The sequence below is a fragment of the Dermacentor andersoni genome, chromosome 7, assembly GCF_023375885.2.
Source record: "Dermacentor andersoni chromosome 7, qqDerAnde1_hic_scaffold, whole genome shotgun sequence".
Taxonomy (NCBI): Eukaryota; Metazoa; Arthropoda; class Arachnida; order Ixodida; family Ixodidae; genus Dermacentor; species Dermacentor andersoni.
The window spans coordinates 136,877,453-136,898,138 of NC_092820.1; the positions used below are offsets into that span (position 1 = coordinate 136,877,453).

The window sequence follows — 20,686 nt, forward strand, 5'->3', positions numbered from 1 at the left end:
GATTACAAATTACCCTCCTCCTTAGCCATGCTTTTCCTCCTCAACTCGTTCGCCGAGCGATCGGGGCTAAGCTCCGCCTTCACTGGCTCTGCGTCACGATGCGACGTCACATCGTCCACTTCCGGTTGTTTTGGAGCCCGCCCTCGACCGCGAGAAACCTCTCCGTTAGCCGCTTGGCCGTCGACCCCAAGCGAAAGCTATCGAAGCAGCGTGCGTTGCTAGCATTCTGTCGTAGCGCCGAACGTGTCTGGTATTCCGGTAATCACACACTACCTGAATATTTCGACGGAACGATGGAGGCATAAACTCAAGTTGATGAAGGAACTTTAGCGTAGACGTACGTGAGCTGCCTGATACGGGTGCCTGCCTCCACGGTCCAGCCAGCCGTTGGCGCATAGCTTAACCAGCCAAAGAAAGAGCTAATATTGCTCTAACCAAGTGTAAAATATTTTAAACATTTACAAAAACAACGTGTTAACGATTACACTCCTGCGAAAAATTTACACCAGCAGCAAGGAAGAATATATTTTGTTACTGCTACTGCGTGTGGTTGAGCTCTATGCCTCCAGGTGGCTGCACCGTGCAGACCATTCACATTTGCGTTTCTGTTCATCACCTCAAACGATACGCAAGGGGACACGGCCAGGCCCTGTCCCCTTGCGCTTGCGTTTACCCTAATACCGGACTCGCGAAACGCTATTGCGTTAGTAATCTTCCGGTGTAAAGTGACGGCCGCAATCGCACAAATCCTGGCGCCGATCGGATAGTGGCAGTCCGATGCGCTGCAGCCAGTCAGCTCGTGTACTGGCTTGCAGAGGGACACGATGTTGCAGCTTGACATATTGCCAGTCGCTACATCTGCAGTCCACAACGCAACAAAGTCGAATCAAAGCGCTCGCGAAAAGACAAACCGATACTGACGGCGGAGCTCTCGTCAAAGACGGAGCACGTTGTAACACAAGCAGACGACACTTGCTGTGTGCCGGAAGTGCTTAAGTGTACTGAAAAATTGTTCTTGTGCATTCTCTCTGTGTTACTTTCTTTTTATAAAAACAAATTAACTAACATTCCAACTATTACGAACATCATTTGTTTACCATAAAGTTGGAAAAATTATCGATCACGCGCCCTGGTCAGCCAATCGGATAGCTCGCCCCACTGACGTCATATGGGTGATTTCGGTCATATGGGTAGGGGCGGCTTAAAATTCCGCCGAGCAGTGTGCTGAGATCGACAGCGATGTGCATTTTTAAAACCTTTTAATAAATTACACGCTTTGCGCAGATCACTTAGATGTGTCAATTAATGATCAGAATGACCTACTCTAACAACTCAGTACGTTTGTAGAAAATCGTCAAAATCGTTTCAGGGTCCCTTTAACGTAACTACACCATAGCTTTCATTACTTTACGGCACATATTTCAATCTACGAATTGTGGCCAGTGAGTTTGCAAGACGTAATCAACTTGGAACGAATTTTGAGGGTCGCACCGGATTCGAGATATGTGCCGTCAAACTTGGGGTAAAAGATCCACTGTTGCTCCACTTCCTTTTTAAGAAAACGCTGTTCTACGCATTGAATCGCACAAGTAAATCGAACGCCAGTTCATTCCATCGGACACATTAAAAGTGAGGACACATTAAAGTTTTTCTTCATCCACGTCTGTGTTAGCACTTCATAAACGCTTTACTTCACAGTGCAGATATGCAAGTACGTCATGGCTTCCGCTTTCTTGAATCACAATGGCACACACCCACTCTGCAGGGAATGAGCCGGGAAGCGTACTTGTCATTGACTGATTAAAACTTCTATTAGAAAGGATGGCCATGGCCTAAGATAGGGGTAAGGGACCGGGTGAAAGGAAGGATGCCTGCCGTTTTAGCAAAGGACCGCACAGCGTTATTTCTTCGCGTCCCTTCCGGACGGTGGCGCTGCAGTGGCCATCGTTACTGGGAACGCGTCGACACACGGCCGTTCTCGGACGACAAAATTCGCGCCGTATTTGCTTACACAGTCGTGACATTTCTTACTACATATTTCGGCGATGACATTTCGGGCGGCACGTTGTACTTGCATAATTAATCGCGCCGTACGAGTTTGCTCGAAACGGCGCTAGTCTCGAGAAATGTGGGTTCAAAAATTAAGTTGTGGGGTTTCGCGTGCCAAAACTGCGATTCGATTATGACGCATTATGATTGATTATGACGATTAGGACTCCAGTTGATTTGAGGAGGAGGAGGAGGAGGAGGAGGAGGAGGAGGAGGAGGAAAGAACTTTATTGGGTCCTGAGGAACCCCTTCCCACCCACTCTTGGTTTAGTGGTCGGCAGGGGTCGCGGGCCGCACCCACGTTGGGACGGGAAGCCCGTGAGCCTCCGCCCTTTCGTGAGCCCTTGGACGGCCCGAAGCTGGGTCTGGTGGTCGTCGCTTCGCAGGGCGTCCATCCAGTCTTCTTTGCTGAACACGGTGCCGCTTAACGCGGAGCATTGCCAAAGCATGTGCGATAGCGAGCAGTACGATTCGCCGCAATCCGGACATTGCGGCTCTACGTCCGGTGAATAAAGGCTCATTCTGCCTCTCGAGGGGAACGACCTTGTTTGCAGCATTCTGAATGTAGATGACTGTGGTCTAGTAAGTTTAGCGTGGGGGAGCGGGAAGGTCCTCCTCGACAGCTGATAATGTGTTGTTAGTTCGTTGAAGGTGAGCAGCGGGTCTCGGTGCTCCCCTCCCTCCCCGCCACTTCGCTCGCCACGATCGCCGCGGTGCGTGAGTCCTCGCGCGCGTCCGTGTGCCAGCTCGTTGGCGTTGGGAAAGTCGGGGTGCACGTCGGCCCCCATGTGGGCTGGAAACCATTTGAGGATGTGATGACCCGCGGCTCCCTCACTGCCGAGGACGGCCGCTGCTTTCCGCGATATCGAGCCCGAGGCGAATGCTCTGGCCGCCGATCGCGAATCTGTGTATACGTATGGACGTTCGGGGTCCCTCATTGCCATGGCTATTGCCACCTGTTCGGCCACCTCGGACGTTACCCCCTTGACCGATGCTGCGTTGATGATCGTACCATCCCAGCGTATCGAGACGGCCGCGTACCGGTCGCTGCGCCCGTACTGGGCCGCGTCTACAAATGCCGCCAGTCCCGGACAGCTGGCGGTCGATTTCAGCAGTGCTCGGGCCCTCGCCTTTCGGCGCCCCTCGTTGAATTGCGGGTGGACGTTTCTCGGAAGCGGTTCTACCTTGAAAGTGCCCCTGGCCGCCGCGCTGAGCGCGACGCTGCGTGCGTTGCACTCTGCCTCGGCATTTATACCTGCTTCTTCTAGGATGCGTCTGCCGGCCCTGGTGGTCGACAGCCGCACGACCTGTGCCTTGGTCTGTGCTTCGATGATTTCTGCTAGCGTATTGTGGACCCCTAGGCGATCGAGCCGCTCCGTGCTTGTACTGATCGGAAGACCTAGAACCCTCTTGATGCTCTTGCGCATCAGTGTGTCTATCTTGGCCGCGTCTCTCTTGGTCCATTTTAGCGCCGAGGCTACGTAATTTACGTGACTCATGAGGAAGGCGTGGTAAAGTCTGATGAGATTGCTCTCGCTGAGCCCTCCCCTGCGGTTGGTCACCCTGAGGATCAGCCGGAGCATGTTCTCCGTTTTGGACGTGAGTCTCATGACCGTTTGCGTGTTACCGCCTTTAGCCTCAATTAGCAGCCCCAAGATTCTTATAGTGTCCACTCTGGGGATCGGCTGGCCGTCACTCGTGCGTAATTTGATTGGTATTTGATCGATCGGCGTCAAATTCCTCATGCCTTGTTTCGAGGGCCTGTAGAGCAACAGTTCCGATTTGCTGGGTGACAGACGGAGTCCCGTTTCCTTCAGGTACTCTTCCGTTGTGTCCAGCGCCTCTTGAAGAGCCCGCTCGACTTCTGCGTCGGACCCTCCCGGGCACCACACCGTAATATCGTCTGCGTATAGGGCGTGATTGACGTTGGTCACTCTCGTCAGCCGGTCCGAGAGCCCTTTCAATGCTAGATTGAATAATAGCGGGGAGAGCACCACCCCTTGTGGGGTGCCCTTCGCGCCTAGCGTGTAACAATCGGACGTGGCCTGGCCAGTTGATTTGAATACCTCGGTTTCTTTAACGTGCACCCGTTGCACGGGAATTTGTTGCATTTGGTCGGCATACAAATGTGGCCGCCGCGGCGAAGGTTGGATTCCTCACCGGTTCGGGCTCCAAATGTCCCCCGAAATGCAAATATTTCTGTTCCAGTGAAGTTATCCGCAATGTACTTGCACACCTTCTGAAAGCGTTAAATGTCGCAACAGTGTACGTATTTCGCTGGAGCCTCCAAGTGTTCTTCTTTTATTCATGAAGGTAAAGGAGCAGTTCCCGCTTTTAGTTGCACCACATATGCGTACACTTCTCGATACAGCTCCGGCAAGGTCTTTAATGCTAATTTAAACTGGCGCAAGTCGCAGCTTTCGTCAAAAGTTCCTGCTGTCGGCACTGGCTGACTTCAACTGCGCATTTACGACATAAACTCATCTTAGATTATAGCATCAATTTCGATTCCTACCGCTGCCGTGGCCGTTCCAAGTTTATATCTAATGTTTATATCTAACGCTGAACATATAATGATTTATATGTTCAGCGCTACGTGCGCGGATACAGAAGACATCCATGCCTCGGAGAATTGTCTGAAATTCTCAATCAAGCGTTTTGTGCATGGTTAGGTGCGCTAAAGAAAATCGCCAACATATAACCAGGTCAACGGTACACCGTAAAGCCACAAAATATTCAAACGAGCATACACTTGATAACAATGCAATTAGGTGCGTCCCGTGTGATGCAAGAATGACGTGTGAACACATATTCTCCAATACATTTGAAGAGTTGTAAATCTGAATGCATGTAACTCTAGCCAGTATTCCGTTACTTACGAGCATTGCTTTCCAGGCTGCGGCGCGGCTGTGTCGGCGGCTACCTGTCAGTCGGTGCGTATGTTTATTTATCCACAACCCTTTCGTGATAAGATTCGTTAAATAATTCTTTTTGTAAGTGAAACAATCGTTAAAACGGGAATACGTTGCACGGATGCAGAAGAAAAGGGTTACAAGATTTCTTCTGTTTTTCTCGCATCTAGTTTTCTTTGCCGCGTGCTGTAGTGCCAGGGACCACATGACGACGTTCAGCGAACTTACACAGTTCCACTGCCTGGCTCGAAGGACTTTCCCACCCCCGCACCCGGGGCTGAGCCGAGCGGAGGCGGTGCTGTTCAGACAATTCCAAACTGGTTCCTTACCCACTCCAGTGTTAATAAATCATCTGTACCTGAAATTATATGTGAGTGATGTGTGCCCGCGGGAGAGGGTCACCCTGACGCACATCCTATGGTATTGCACCAAGTTCCCCGACGAAGCTTCGACAAGTACAACGATTCCGCCGCGACTCGCGGCTGCGGCGCAATGCTACGACCATGACAGTCAAACCTGGGCCGTCCAGAAGGTCTCGGCGGCTCTTGAAAGACAAAGGCCGAGCGAAACCGATGGAACGTTGCCCCTCAGGGCGACCGATTGCGGGAGTAACACGCGCTGGAGTTGAGTGAAGACCACCCGCTGAGAAGACGTCAGGGCCCGCGTCACGGAACCATTTAGTCATGGTGTCGTTCTGCAGGCGACTAAATGTTGTTTCTCTCTCTCTCTCTCTTGCCGCGTGCTCACCCAGTTTCTCGGATAAGTTTTGTTTTCTTGCCTGCTACTCTTGTACCTTGCCTCTATCGCATGCCATCGGGATTGATTTGTTCTCGTGCTTACAGGATGCCGATTGTTCACGAGGCCAGCGGTGTGTTCTCCACTCCAACTACTCGAGCAGGGCCAACTGTGAAAGCGATCGCCGTTGTGAGTAGCGCTTCCCTCATTTCCTACTCATCATTTCGGCACGCAAGTCCCGAAGCCAACTTGTTGATCCTAAGCACATCACGACAATTTCATTTACTGTCGCGCAAAGCACCGCATGTCAATTCTCCCGTTTTACCTCGTTTTCAGGTATCGCTGTTTCTGCTACGTCTTGCTCGGTAAGCATTCCTACTTTTCTATTTGAAGCCACTAATTGTTACCTGAAAGAATGCCATAAATTGTTATTACTTATTAGCGTTCTGTATGACCACATCCGCTGTGTTTTCCGCCTAACATTGCTTAGCAGTTCTACAAGCGGTTCCTCTCCCTCCCCCGTCAATTGTTACTGCGGGATCTCATTGCTACTTCAATTTCATGACGTTTCTGGTATATCAAAATTGGTCATGAAATGGGGTTTATTGCAGCTCGTTCGGGGGATCGCAAGTAGCTCTTGATCCCTGGTCCTAATCCTTCGCATCAGTAGCCCGAGCTCGGGTCTCGCGCAGCAGTGGTGGCAGTCCGCACAGCACCACATGCATATCACCGACTACAGTCAATACATCTCGAACCTAAGGTTGATGTGCCATTAGTCGTGTGAAATAAGACTTCATGTAACGCAACCACAATAACAGTGAGTTCGCACCCGAAATACTTTAAGCCTTACGCCCTGATTTATTTACGCTTTTTAATATGCGTCTCCTGTGAACCAAACTACTTGAACGCATCCAAAACTCGCCTTCATCCTTCGTTCGGCTTCTTGCCAATGTAGCCGTCACTCCATACCTTGCGCCAATTAATTCTTGATCATATTTTGCGTCAAGACCATTCAATGGCCCACTTTCTTTCTCCTTGTTCTCAGTGCGAGTCTGGCTTCCAATGCCGGCTTAAGGATTGCCCTTCGTCACCATACGAGTGTGAGTATCAAATATTTGTTGTTGCGCAACTGCTCACAAAAAATGCTCACTAACTGAAATTGCTGTGCTCCTGTGTTGAGTCAATGTTGAGGCACCGTATTTTCTCTGCGCTCACAAACACTTGAATTGTGGCTTATTTTGTTTCACAATTCACTTTGCAATATTGCCAACAACCCATATGTTAGAACTCGATATGATGTAACGTAATACAAGCTTTTCTTTTCGTATTTCTTCCATCCTTTTGTAGGTTTGGTCCTGGAAAACCAAGGAACCAGATGCGGCGGAAGAAATGTACGTAAACTGCCACTTGTACTCTTCCCTAATTAGTAGTGAACGGCCTTGCCTCTGACGCTATAGTGCCGTGTGCTTGTGACTTTCTGTTTCATGTTAAAGCATGACTGCAAATATACACCTATTGCAGTGAATCTGTCCGTGGCTGGGATCCAGGGATTTCTTCGTGGCGTAACGTCGACAGAAAACTATCGTAATCTACGGCTCATACCCCCAAATGCAATGGCATATACCCCCGTAGGGCACAGGCTACAAGCTCTCAGCCCTGACTAATTTTACAATATTCTTCTTAATATTGTTACTATTACGTGAAGGGGAGTAAATGTCGCCATTATAGGTGACTAACCTTCCTGTTATTTACATTTCAATATGTATTCTAGCTGTGCACATAACTAGGTGGTGTAATGAGGTTAGTAAACTCGCAGGCGAAGAATGAAGTCATCTAATGCTGCAGTTACGGTAATTGGAAGCTTTTTGAAGAAGCTTTCGTCTTGCACTGGCCTAAGGCTAGTACAGCGAAGGTGTCGCGAGCCACGAGATGTTTTTTAACGTATTCGTTCTGTCATCCCCCTTTTTTTTTCCCTCTGAACTTCGCAGGGTCCTCAGTGTAGACCGAACCAGGTCTGCGCATACGAAAAGACCGGCTTGGTGTGCATCAAGTGCCCCTGTTATGGCACCGACCGCGCCGTGTGTAAGTGCTGCTTGACAATTGGACGCTCGTGCAACGAGTGCAAGTGACACTCGTTGCTCGCTAAACACCTTTTCAAACTAGGAACTCGCTCTTTCAAGGGAGAGGTCATCGCAATATCAGTGTTTCCTAGCTCTGTAGATTTCGCTACAGCAGCACCCTGCCTAATTTGTTCTGTAATACGCGAATAACTTGTATGTGTGCGTGCTTGTTTGTGCGTGTGACGTATAACTTTTCAGCCATATGCATACGTTCCGGCACAAGCACTGCAGGCAATGGAAATAATCGCACAATGGAATAATCACAATGGAAAAATTTGCATATTCGTTCGGCGAGACGCTGCTGTCAGGCGCTTGCAGGCAAATGAAACCACGACCTAAACGGGGAGCATATTCAGAGATTCCTCAATTACACCCGTCCATCGTGTCCAACGAAATGTATTTCTCAAACGCTTTTTATCTTGCGCAGCCAGATTATCCCTGCGTCGAAAACACTCTTCGGAAATCTATTTTAGCTGTGGGACTCATCGGGAACCTAGAACAGCACCGCCAATGCGTTCCGTGTAACCAAGGCTCTTTAAATTCTCATGTTGGACACCAGATTCTGTGAACTGCTGTGTTCTCAATTTGTCACTTCTGAGATGCTTCGATTTCTGTATTTACGTGTGCGGTGCCTCGCATCAATGAAACGATAGGTGTTCCGCTCACTGGCTTACCCATTCGCCCGAGCTCCGTCAAGTTCGCGTACGTCAACTAGTATATACGCAGCTAACATTTCACAGTAACAGTAAACAAAGTGTTCCCGAAGATGTTCTTGCTCGAACGCAGTTCACCCAGTTTGTCTGCAAAAGGAAGTCCCTCAAAAAACGTCCCTCAAATGAACGTCTCGTGAGAGTCCTGCTGCTTTACACGCCTCATAGATGCCATCGCCCAACCGAGTTAATACGTTGAATCGCTATGTGAATTCAATGCTAGATAATTTGTCCAGTCATTGTGAGATGAGTTCTGTTGCAATTTTTCAAAGTGTTGGAAGCATGACGGGTCCACGTAGACGAGGTTAATGCAAGGTGTACCTTGTGTTTGTCCGTGCCTGTGCACTATTTCTTCTTTAACAGCATTAGCCACACTTTAGCATCACTTCTTACTGGGCTTCTCAGCTTTCGGCGCGTCTCGGCTTTCGCCATCCTTTCGAAATGCAGTGACGGGTACATGGCAATTTTTCTTATAACCGCAAATATTTTTTTTTTGTGCTACAGGCGTGAACAAGAAGCCTGACGTCGAGTGTGGGCCCAACAGCATCGTACAGGTGAACCCCGACAACAGCTACGTGTGCGATGGTTGCGCCTCCGCCACCTCTGTGCTTACCCGCTAGCGGCACCGGTGACTTTCCTGAAGACAACGCGCAGTGCCCCAATTGCATCATTGCTGGAAAGACACATTCGTCGCGATGCGACCACGCCTCTGCGTCTATCATTCAAATAAATGGGTGCCGGGTTGATGTCGTTGTTGGTGTTCCTCTGAACAAATGACACATACCCACCGTCAGGGTTCGGCGAAGAATAGAGTGGTTTGCACAAAATGACTGAAACAAGTTTAGAACGTACACGCTAGCTGTCGTGCTCGCAGTGTACTTTTTTTTTTCTTTTACTGCGCTCTGACAAATTGCGTGACAGCACCCACGCACTCTTCTATGTATTCCTATCTTCTGTAGAATCCCAGCCACGGCAGCCGCATTTCGGTGGGGGCGAAATGCGAAAACACCCGTGTACTTAGATTTAGGTGCACGTTAAAGAACCCCAGGTGGTCGAAATTTCCGGAGTCCTCCACTACGGCGTGCCTCATAATCAGAAAGTGGTTTTGGCACGTAAAACCCCATAATTTAATTTTTTTTATCTTCTGTAGTCGTCAGTCATCTTTTGTAGTACTTCTCTAGTACAGGGTGGCCAACTGGAAATGTCCCTTGATTAGCCTCCCCGTCTTTGCTTTCGTTTTCTCTCTTCTGCTGTGGCAGATAGGAGCCCAAAGCAGGGTTTGCGTTGACTTCCTCGGATTCGACTCCTACATGTGGCGAAGAAGATTTTGCACCCCCCCCCCTCCCTCCTACGCTGAGCACATAACTGGTACCTCTGCGCTAAGCACCGAAGGAAGCCACACGCGAAGGCCACTGCATCTTCGCGCACCTTTTGGGCTCGACGATTGGTTCAGGTTTTTTGCGTGCCATGCCCACTGTTCACGCGGTGGCTGGCAGGCACGACCATGGCGTGCTGCCTGGGATGCGTATTGCTGTTGTGAACTGTCGTGCGGGCCCGAAGAAGCACGTCTGTGGCATAAATAGCTGCACTGTCTCCTTTCTTTAAGCGGCTGCACACCAGACGAAATCTGAGGATCGTTCATCTATAGGCGGCACGTTTGAGAGCACCGCAATCGCAGCGTGCGAGTCTGCATGTTACGTGCATTTCTTTTTTTTTTGCCAATTTCGTAGGGCTTCTCTAGGACGGAGAAAAATTAATTACTTAACAAGCCGAAAGTTAAAAGGTGCTGAACTGAATTATTCCTAGAACGTTCTGAAGTTTTCTCATTGGCAATGGTAACACCTGACTGCTTGAAGTAAACGAGAAGAAAGTGGATTAACCGAGGGTCCCGATTTTTATTAGTGATATCATAAGAAGCCAACAAACACTGACACAAAGGACAACACAGGCGAACTACTTGTTCTTAATAAATGAAACAAAGAAACGGTAACTTAATGGAAATGAAAGTGGATGCCAAAGGTAAAGAACAATCCCACAACCTTCGCATGCCAAGGTTGTGGTATCGTTCCCCACCTGTTCTGGAATTCTGAGGGGTACTTCAGTGTCGCACAATCACCATACAGGCGAAACCGGTGTGGACGCAGGTGTGTACCCCGATGCAAGCGAGGCACGATATGCACTGACAGTTGTGCTAAATGACATGCGGGTCATTTTCCGGTGAGTGGGGCGAGGTGGTGGCAAGGGGTCCAAGCAGTGTGCCTGACATGTGCACGCATTGCCTCGATGGCGATGTGCGTCGTGATTGAATAATCTGGAGCAATGGCAATAGTTTCAGACGTTGACCCACTGCGCAGTAATCCAAGGCATATCCTCAGAGCTTGACCTTTTGTGGTCTGAATTGTACGCAAATTCGTTTTGCAGGTGTTGGATATAACAGGTTTGGTTGCACCGGAGGGACCCAACTAACACCACCCTGTACAGCTGTAACATAGATTGCGTGGACAGCCCCCAGTTTTTTCCTGCAAGGAACCTGAACAGATGACATATGGAAATCAGTCGCTTGTTCACGTGAGTAGTCCAGGAAAAGCCTCTGTCGATCTCAACACCCAAGAACCTGTGACTTCTCTTGGACGATATAACTTGTACGTTGATTGATATGGTGTGCGCATACATTGGCTTCCGGGTAAATGCCACCACTGTGCACTTTTCCCACGTCAGCTCCGGTCCTTGTTTGCGAAGGTAGCATGACGTCGATGAGGCCGGCTTCTCAAGCTGAGCGCGAAGCTGAAGCCATGTCATCACCGACGTCCAGATACATATGTCGTCGGCGTAGATGTAGAGAGTCGTACGGTGCTTGACAGGTCCTCCAGTAGTCCAATAAGGACTGGATTAAAAAGCGTTGTGCTAAGTCCTCCGCCCTGAGGGACTCCGCGACTACTGTAATATTGGGGTGTCGGGCCATCCCCGGTGAGCACGTAGAATGATCGAATCTGTAGGTAGCTACGAGACCAAACATATATCTTTCACCAAGTCCTATTGCTTCTACCGCTTTAAGGATGGCTTCATGGGTGAGATTATAGTAAGCCCCTTTAACGTCTAGAAACAAGGCAGCAAAGAATAAATGTAGAAGGAAAAACAAGTGCGAGGCTACAGCCTGTCCAAGTAATGGAGAGTCAAGCGAAAACTAAATAAATAGGATAATTAAATCTAATTATAATTTACTTAGTATAGTTCTCGAAGTACCAACGCGCCTATTTAATGAGAAACATCCACGCACAAGGACAAAAAAAAAAAAACAGCGTAAATCTGGAACATTGCAGAAGCTGTAGCTGCAGGTTAGACTGCGCAATGCGCAGTTCTAATTTTGTTTTGTTTCGTTTTCAGTGCTAACCGGGTGCAAGCAGACACGTGCGACCCAGACCAGTCCGTTGCAACCGTGTGCCGCGTTCAGTCATCCACTCGCGGCCTACGCGCGAAGCCGCCTCTAAAAAAGTGCAGAGCTTGTCAGTTCCTTCCTTACCGCCGTACCGATAAGCGAGCGCGTGGAGTCGGGCCGACGCACACACACACACGCACGCACGCACGCGCAAAAGCGAAGGAAGATACTCGGGACACTCGACCTGCCGCAAAGGCCAGCAAGTGTCGCACCTGCGACCTGGGGCCCACGCACGGCCAACGATGCAAGCTACTATTTAAAGAACGTGGCACGTCTGTTGTCGGCTCACTAGTTGTCAATCTCGGCGTGCGTGCGTGTGTGGGCACGGGATCGAGTTCCTCCGAAGCAGCCACGATGGGATCCCTCCACTTGATGCTGGCTGCACTGGCCGTCCTCGGTAAGCGCACTCGAACAGGCGTGTTTTATTATGCCTGCGTGAGAGGGCCGTTACGTTCTGGAGCTGTAGGTGGTTCTGTGGGGGTCATTGAGGTGAACGCGTTTGGTTTTCGGTAAGAGTCAAGGATACCTAGTCGCGTAACAGCAAAACATATGATACCTCGGGCATCAATAACTGCGGTAGTGACAGGATTTGTGCTAGACTAGTTAAGTGTCTTTCATTCTCCGAGGACGCGCAGGCCTTGTGGAGCCATTTATAAGTATGCATCATTGAAGAACATCTGTGTCTGGATGAGTTTTGATGAACGTATTTCCGCGAGCAAGATAATTGGCTCTATACAAGTTGAGTACACCATGTGTGCGAACCTCATTTTTAAAGGTAGTATGCACAACACAGCCCTAAAGCTCTGAGTCGCGACTGATCTCATTCGCGGAATGCGTTTTTTTTTAAGTGAAGCTTTCGTTGACTCTTCGTCCCCACATTTGGGCTGTTCTCTTGCACGAGTGGCCGGTAGCGGACGCAGTGCTAACAAGCACCGAGTACAGTTGGCGACTGAAGGAGGCCGGGGTTGCGACAATAGGGTTGCCAGCCATCCCGAATTTAAGTGGACATTCCCGAATTTTTAGTAAATGTTCCGACTTGACGAAGTTGCGACGGGCAAATGCCCTGAGTTTAGCTGATATTGTGTGAATAAGAATGAATAAACTAGGCAATGAACGAGTTCGCTTCCACTTTCTTTTGCCTTCTGTTCTCAGAAACATAAAGGCAGTTCATTTTTTTTTGTCGCGCTTTTATTTCTGTTGTCAGCCCTAACCGCTCACATTGCCACTATTTCTACTGGTGACTGTATTAGCCAAGCAGCCGCTGCACCTCAGTTATTGTAAGTTGAGACATGATATGACAAAAAAAAAGTAAAATAAAATTTCAAAAAGGGAGAAAAAAATTCTCCGTGGCAATTTAGCGGTATGTGAGCGATTGCTGCGTTAGTATTACGCCGAAGCTCCTTTAGGTCCCGAATGCATGGTTTAAACAACTTTCACCACTTTGCGAGGTGTTCTTCAGGAGCTCACTCGAGACATGGCCTGACTCTTCGGGAAGCTAAGTGCAAGTGAAGGTCGTCCGGAGCAGACTGTCGGTTGCACTATATATAAGAAGCCAACAAACAACGAGGACAGTAGAGGGGAAGTTACATGTGCGTATTAATTGAAGTAAGGACATGATATAATACTGGAAATGAAAGTGAACGAAAGAAACAGCTGGCCTCAGATGGGATACAAACCCACATCTTTGAATTACGCGTGCGATGCTCTCGCCAAGTGAGCTATCACCGGCGCCGTCTTCCCGTCCACTTACTGTGGTAATCGTGCTTACCTACCTGCACTAAACCTGGGAGTGTTTCTTTAATTCACTTAACAACTACATGTAATTTTTCCTATGCTATCCTTGTTGTCGTTTCTTGACTTCTTACGATGACTAATAAAAATCAGGTTTTCGGTTTCCTTTCCTCTCGTTCATTACATAGCGAGGTCTCGAATTCGGCAGCATTAATTCCTTAAGGTAGCATGTGTGGGTTTATTAACCAGCTGCCTTCACCAGAAAGGATAACGTACACGTGACGCCTGCGACACGACAAAAAAAGACACTTCACATCCGTCATCAAGGCTGTGAGGTGTGGCGCTGGCTGACACTCCCTGGTCTAGTTCTCATAGATGAACACAAATACCCCAGACAGCGGATGGGAAAACGGCGCCGAGGTAGCTCAGTTGGTAATAGCATCGCACGCGTAATGCGGAGACGTGGGTTCGTGTCCCACCTGCACCCATCTGTTTTCTCATCCAACAACAGCAGCGTCAGCAGCTGCCTTCGCCCTCTGAACTCTGCGATGTTCCCGGCGCCACGGATTGCACCGTAGTCATTCCTTCCGGCACTGCTCCCAGCACATGTAACGCATGTACTCCTTTCGTTCTTCTGGTGCCCGAGTCCCTTGCAAGGCATACCACATTGCGCCAAGGCTCACCTCCCCACACTCTCACATGTGATATACCTGCACGTGTGGCAGTCGGCTAAAACTAGGGTTGCGCGTTAAGCGTTTAGACGGCATCATGTTCATAGAATTGTAGCGTGCCGAGGAAAGGACACGCATGCTCCAAGCAAAAAAAAAAGAAAAAAAGAAAAAGAAAGAACTACATCGGCTATGCTTTTCGTTCGGCTACCACTTTGTCATATTTTAATGGCTACCGCAATCTTATTTTTCACTTTTACGCCTTCCAGAAGATTTATCGGCAATGCGGTTCACTGTGGACCTTGAGCAATTGTTTTTTTTTTTTAATAGAAGGTGTTGGAAGTTTTAGCGGCGCCTGCTTCTCCTTGTCGCAATCGCCCCACACTTGGTGTGTGTGTATGTGTTTTTTTTTTCGTTCTTGAAACTGGTGTAAGGACGTCTTTGTCGAAGGTTAATGCTTTAAGTACTGGCTGACTTCAATTATGCAGTTACGGCCTCCCCTCTAAACACGTTATTGCATGAATTATCTAGTAATCTTGCTGATTATTGTTGTGGCCCGATAGAGCAGCAATTTCGATGTACGCCGATGCTGTGTCTCATCAATTTACCTCCAGTATAATATTTTTAATCTCGGGCACTTATCGCAGGTACAAGCAGAACGTGAAAGTATACTGAAGACATGCATACCTCGATGAACGATAGCCCGAAGTTCTCATGACGTGGTGGATGCTTGATATTCCTGTTCGCTAAAGTAAAGCCCACACATATACCCAGCTATATAATAAGCTTACCATTTCACTTGGGTAAGATTTGGGTGCTATAATGTCGGAAAATGTTAGCGTGGTATAAACTGAATAGTATTCTAATTAACCACATCCCACATGATATAAAAAATAATCAACACCTATTCTGCAGCACATCTTCAGTGTTATAGATACGTAATGCACGCCTCTGTCGTTCTAGTGTTGCGTTACTTTGGTTGTGTTTTTCAGGCTACACTATGGCTGTATCAGCAGCTACCTGTCAGTCGGTGAGTACGTTTATTTATCAGCAATCGTTGTTCAGGTAAAAATTACTGGGTGATATTATCTAGCCAGTAAAACAAAAGCATTCACAAGAGAATAGATTCCACCGAGAACTGTATATGATTGCTCAAAATATCGTATCTTTTAGAATGCTGTTCTCAGGTGCCCGTTCCTGCGTATGTGGCGTAACTGAGCGAACGAGCACAGCAAAAAATGAAAGACGCGAGACGTTATTATAATTTGCTGCGTTACAGTCCATTTGGACTGATCGATTCATTCTTATGAAAATAGGATGCCGATTGTTCTGAAGGTCAGCGGTGCGTTCTACACGCCAACTACTCGAGCAGGGCCAACTGTGAAACCGATCACCGTTGTGAGTAGTACTTCTTGCATCGTAACCTACATATAAAAAAAAATTCTGGCGTTTTATGTGCCAAAATCAAGATATATGATTATGATGCAATCCCCGTAGTGGGGTACTGCGGATTAACATTTACAACCTGGGGTTCTTTAATGTGCACCCAATGCACAGTACACGGGTGTTTTCGAATTTCGTCCCCATAGAAATAACAGCCTCCGCGGCAGGAATTTGATTCCGTGCCCTCATAGCAGCAAAACTCCAAAGCCACTATGCCACCACGGTGGGTTCCTAGGTGTGAGTTTGTTACAATGCTCCGAAATCAACTGGGTAGATAATCTATATAAAGCTCAAAATGAAGATAATGCGGAGCACAGATCAGAACGAGTAGGCACAGACACGGACTAGCGGAACTTTTATGCGATAATCTGTGACTGGCCACTAACCCTTTTATTTTGCGCATTGCCTTCTTCCGAAGCATTGTCCACCAAGTGACGTGGAAGTAATTTTCATTGACCTACTGAAAGTTGGCCAAGTTCGATTACAAACTGCTTTGCAATTTTGTTTCGTATCACGTGAAGTAGAACGTCTGTTTCCTTTCTTTTGTCCCGCTGCAGGCATCGACGTTTCTCCCACATCATGCTCGGTGAGTATTAATAGCGTCGTACTTGAACTATTGACACTGCAGCTTGTTAATTACGCTTCCCCTTGAATGATCACTCGTCTAGATTTCACCCAGTAGGCCTCCTTGAATATGTTTATTATTGGTGTGCGAATCGTAGTTTTTGACACCGCATGTAATAGTGCCAGAATCGAATACCGAATGTTTTCGACTAGCTTGCAGATAAAGTACAGCCGTATCGCAAATAATTCTCGCACGTTCCTCACCCTGGTGATTACAACATTAGAAATGTTCTGTAATTACACCGCACACACAAAGCCCGCTTTATTAAAAGCACTAATACGACCAGTTGGTTCGCAAACGCTGGCCTCTATGAAGCTTACGCTGTCATGCATTATCTTGTCCGGTTTAGAAAGGCAGCCTTGTTGGCCATTTAATGCCTGTGTATAACTTGGCGACCAAATGGGAAATGTGTGTGGCGTATGCGATGATGCCAGAGATAGAAAAAGAAATCAAATTTTCTCTCGTTCCAATGGTCGCGTGGCACACGGCGCCATTGTTGCCTAAAGCATGTTACAATAAAACGTATTCGTAATTATACCAATAAGAACGCACAGGTTCTCCGTATCTAAATAGTACCAAACAACACCCACTGCCGAATGGCGTGGCTAAACATTTCACTGCGAGTGATGTCGTACATTTAGCCGAAAAAGACTGGCTGTTAGAGCTACATAAATGCACTGTGTGAACTGTTACATATACTGTGAATGACGTGACAGTTATCACATTTTTGCGTAAATCGGGTTTCACCGTGTAAAGTCATCAGCGCAAGGTATTCGAAATGCATTCGAAACAAATATTCAGGTTTCGTATAGCGACTGTTCGATTCGAGGACTCGATCGAATAGGGCGAAATTCGATTGGTTATTCGAAAGTTGCGAATATTCGCTCAACGCTAATCCTTCGCGTCACGGTCATCCAATATCACCCTTTCTTTTGTCTTGTTCTCAGTGCGAGTCTGGCTTCCAATGCCGGCTCAAGGATTGCCCTTCGTCACCCTACGAGTGTAAGTATGCTTGATTATTTTTCGTTTCTTTCTTCACCTACTGCTCCTACTAACTGTATTTGCTGGGTTAAAATGAACCAGTATTCAGTCAGCGCAGAGGTGGAGCCCGTTCTTTGTACTACAACAAAAAGTAGTGGCAAACATTATGTAAGAACATATAATTTTCTCTTCGTAAAAATGCCCATCGTCGATGCGTTAGAAGTCACACGTAAAACTTGAACGATGTTATTTATTTATTTCTTGCTTTTATAGGTCTGGTCCTGGAACACCAAGACACCAGATGCGGAGGGATAAGCGTACGTAGTCTGCAGCTGGTAAACTCGCATAATTAAATCGAATTGCGTCATTCATGACGGTATTGTCGGGTGGTTGTGGCATCTTAGTTATTATTTATTCATTCACCTTGTTTCCTCGCACAATAACCGAATGGAATAACTTGTCCATATCACTTCTTATTAACACTGAAAGCATTGAATGCGTTGACAGCTGAAGATGCGACCGTTGAAACATGTTGTTTGCTTATGTTTATCTTGTTTTGGTGTAGTGTTTCTGAAATCGTTATTTTTTATTTTCCTGTAATCATTCCATTGTAATTAATTCTTGTTATATTTGTTTTGCTACTCACGTACTCTTGCATTTCCTTGTTTTTTCCTGTACTTCTGCCCCTCCTGCAAGGGCTACTACAAGACCTGCAGTATTTCCTAAATAAATAAACAAAATAAAATAAAAGATACCTCTATTTAAACCAGCCCATAGTGAAACACCAGTGGGGCTAAAGATTCAGCTGTCGAGTTCCTAACGCAGCTGAAGCTTTTGGAGCTTCAAGAATCTTGAGAGCAAACTACAGAGATAGACCACCCGACGAGCGATGGTGCAGGGAATGACATCTTTAACGTTAATATTAGCATATATTAAGGAGCCCACACGGGTGCATAGTATACCGGTATAAATTTGAGCAGGCTGCTTAATAGGCATAACAGATAACAACCTGTATTTTACCTGAGCCAAAGGAAGGACCACACAAACCAAGACTGTTGATTAGCCGCTGTGATGAGGTCAGGGAATTGTCAGATGAAGTGCGGCGTCCGCTGGCGCTCAAGAAAAAAAAAGGGGGGGGGGGGGGAAGGGGCGTAATAGGACGTTTTCGAAGACTCATTGCTTTTACGTTGGACCAAACATAGGCTGGTATAGATTAGCTGGCGCTGATTCTAACATGCGACGCTGTCACGAACCAAAAGTGCCCCTCTTTTCCTTTTGATGCTCCTTCTATCAGGTATTTATTCAGTGTGTGTGTTTTTTTTCTACCTTTGACTATTTCAAGGTCCACAGTGCGGTCCGGACCAAGTGTGCGGATACCAGAGGACCGGTTTAGTGTGCATCAAGTGTCCCTGTTACGGCACCGACCGCGCCGTTTGTAAGTGCAGCTTGATAATTGCATGTGCACTCATGGCTGGCTCCATACTTCATCAAGTCAGAACGCGTGCTTTTTGAAGGGAGGGTTTAATGTTTCGCTGCAACCTCGGTAATTATTGCGGTCGCGACACTTCGCTCCATCACTGCCCTGCACTTATTCCACCCCCCCTCCCGGCCCAGGAAAGAACGTGCGTGGGAGAGAGAGAGAGAGATTGGCGTCAGTACTTCAAACATCATTGAGTCCCCATGTGTACACTCACGCAAAAGCACCACAGGTAATGCAAATAATCCTTTGCCACGTGATCGCTGCGCAGTGCTTTCCTATAAACCTGACGCTATGGCCAGGTGCATACGAGTAAATGAAACCAGGATTTACAAGCGGTGTGCGTTCCCTGCGCATTCTGAATTGCCAGCCGCTTCCACGTCCGAGAACGCCAACTTCTCAAGTGCTTTGTATCTTGTACAGCCAGATTTGCCCCTGTGTCGAGCGCACGCTGCGGGTTCCTTGTAAAGCTGGGACCCCTGAAAAGCACCGCCAGAGCTGTCCGCACGTCCAAGGCACTTTAAGCTCTCCTACTGCAGCAGCATCAATCAACAACTGTGTTCTCAATTGATCACTACATACATGCTTCCACTTGAGCATTTGCATGGCATCAAGCGATTCACGTGAGTGAAGCGATGAGCATTTCGCCCACATGCTTGGACATTCGCGTGAGCACCGTCCAGTTCGCGTAGGTCAGCTAGTATAGACAGGGCAAACAGATCACAGGAGAAAAGAAAGTGTTCCCGATGGTTCCGCTGCGTTAAAGTTTCGTTCGCCTGGTTTGTATAAAAAAAATAAAAAATGCGTGCGTGCCTCTACTGCAGTGAAGCCAGCTCATGCAGAAACATGTGCTATAGTATCGCTGCCTGTCGCCAATTAGGTCACGACAAACCCGCCATGACTCATTGTTAACTGCTTTATTGGAGCATGCAGAATAAAAGATGCCGTATTGATTGTATCCGTGTGGATTTTTGCATTAGTATTAGGCTCACTATAGGATCGCTTCTCACTGGGAGACATGCGCTGTAGTCCGCGCTTCTCAGCTTTAGCCCTTATTGAGACGCGACGTCATCGCTTCGTGACAAGTTTTGTTATAACCGCAAATACTTTTTTCTGCTGCAGGCGTGGACAAGAAGCCTGGCGTCGAGTGTGGGCCCAACAGCATCGCACAGGTGAACCCCGACAACAGCTACGCGTGCAAGGGATGCGCCTCCGCCACCTCTGTGCTTACCCGCTAGCGGCATCGGTGACTTCACTGAAGACACCACGCAGTGCCCCACTTGCGCCATTGCTCGAACAGGAAGTCTGTCATGTTGGGACCGCGTATCGGCTCTGGACAAATGTCATTCAAATAAATGAATGTCGCGTGATGGTGTGCACGCTTGTGGTAGGTAGTTCTACTAATGCCTTTTTTTATGCACCTGGCGAATTGTGTGACAGAGGGCGTCCACGTGGTCTCCTTTTGTTCATCCTAAGCCTGCCCACTCCCTCACCCCCAGCCCTCACACACACACGAATCCTTCCAGACATCCGCTACCGTCTTGTATGGAGAGCTTTAGCTCATTCAAAAATTCTGTATTTTTCTCATCTTTAGTACCCGTTCTCCTGTCTATGGTCGACAACCGGAGATATCCTCAGAGTTAACCTTACTGCGTTTCCTTCGATGACATTTCTACTGCGACAACAGTTTACAGCTGAACAGCGGGTTCGCCTTTCTGTGTTCATATATTCTGTTACACCGTCATCGCCATCGGTCACTCTCCTCGGCTTCACCCTCTCCGTGTGGCGAAGAAAACTCG

At 47.8% G+C, this 20,686-nt stretch overlaps 2 protein-coding genes across 2 annotated transcripts in view; both read left to right on the forward strand.

Annotated features, from left to right (window-relative positions):
• Window positions 1-9,272, forward strand: part of LOC126534594 (uncharacterized) — a 10,320-nt gene extending 1,048 nt beyond the window's left edge. The window contains exons 2-8 of the mRNA XM_050181862.3: window positions 4,945-4,982; window positions 5,804-5,885; window positions 6,033-6,061; window positions 6,742-6,796; window positions 7,044-7,087; window positions 7,685-7,778; window positions 9,031-9,272. Of these exons, the coding sequence (XP_050037819.1) occupies window positions 4,945-4,982; window positions 5,804-5,885; window positions 6,033-6,061; window positions 6,742-6,796; window positions 7,044-7,087; window positions 7,685-7,778; window positions 9,031-9,146 (458 nt within the window). The 3' untranslated portion in view covers window positions 9,147-9,272. The remainder of the gene's footprint in view (window positions 1-4,944; window positions 4,983-5,803; window positions 5,886-6,032; window positions 6,062-6,741; window positions 6,797-7,043; window positions 7,088-7,684; window positions 7,779-9,030) is intronic.
• A 2,843-nt stretch (window positions 9,273-12,115) lies between these two features.
• On the forward strand, window positions 12,116-20,287 carry LOC129380097 (uncharacterized). The gene is made up of 8 exons (XM_072289346.1): window positions 12,116-12,359; window positions 15,354-15,391; window positions 15,678-15,759; window positions 16,362-16,390; window positions 17,377-17,431; window positions 17,684-17,727; window positions 18,752-18,845; window positions 20,010-20,287. Exons 1-8 carry the CDS (start codon window positions 12,317-12,319, stop codon window positions 20,123-20,125), a joined length of 501 nt encoding a protein of 166 aa, XP_072145447.1. The 5' UTR covers window positions 12,116-12,316; the 3' UTR covers window positions 20,126-20,287.
• Window positions 20,288-20,686: the final 399 nt, after the last annotated feature.

Excerpts from the sequence above, each read along its gene's own strand:
- LOC129380097 (XM_072289346.1), top strand. The coding sequence starts at position 12,317 with ATGGGATCCCTCCACTTGATGCTGGCTGCACTGGCCGTCCTCG. Across the intron at positions 15,760-16,361 it reads CTGTGAAACCGATCACCGTT|GCATCGACGTTTCTCCCACA; the intron begins GTGAGTAGTACT and ends GTCCCGCTGCAG. Across the intron at positions 17,728-18,751 it reads CCAGATGCGGAGGGATAAGC|GGTCCACAGTGCGGTCCGGA; the intron begins GTACGTAGTCTG and ends TGACTATTTCAA.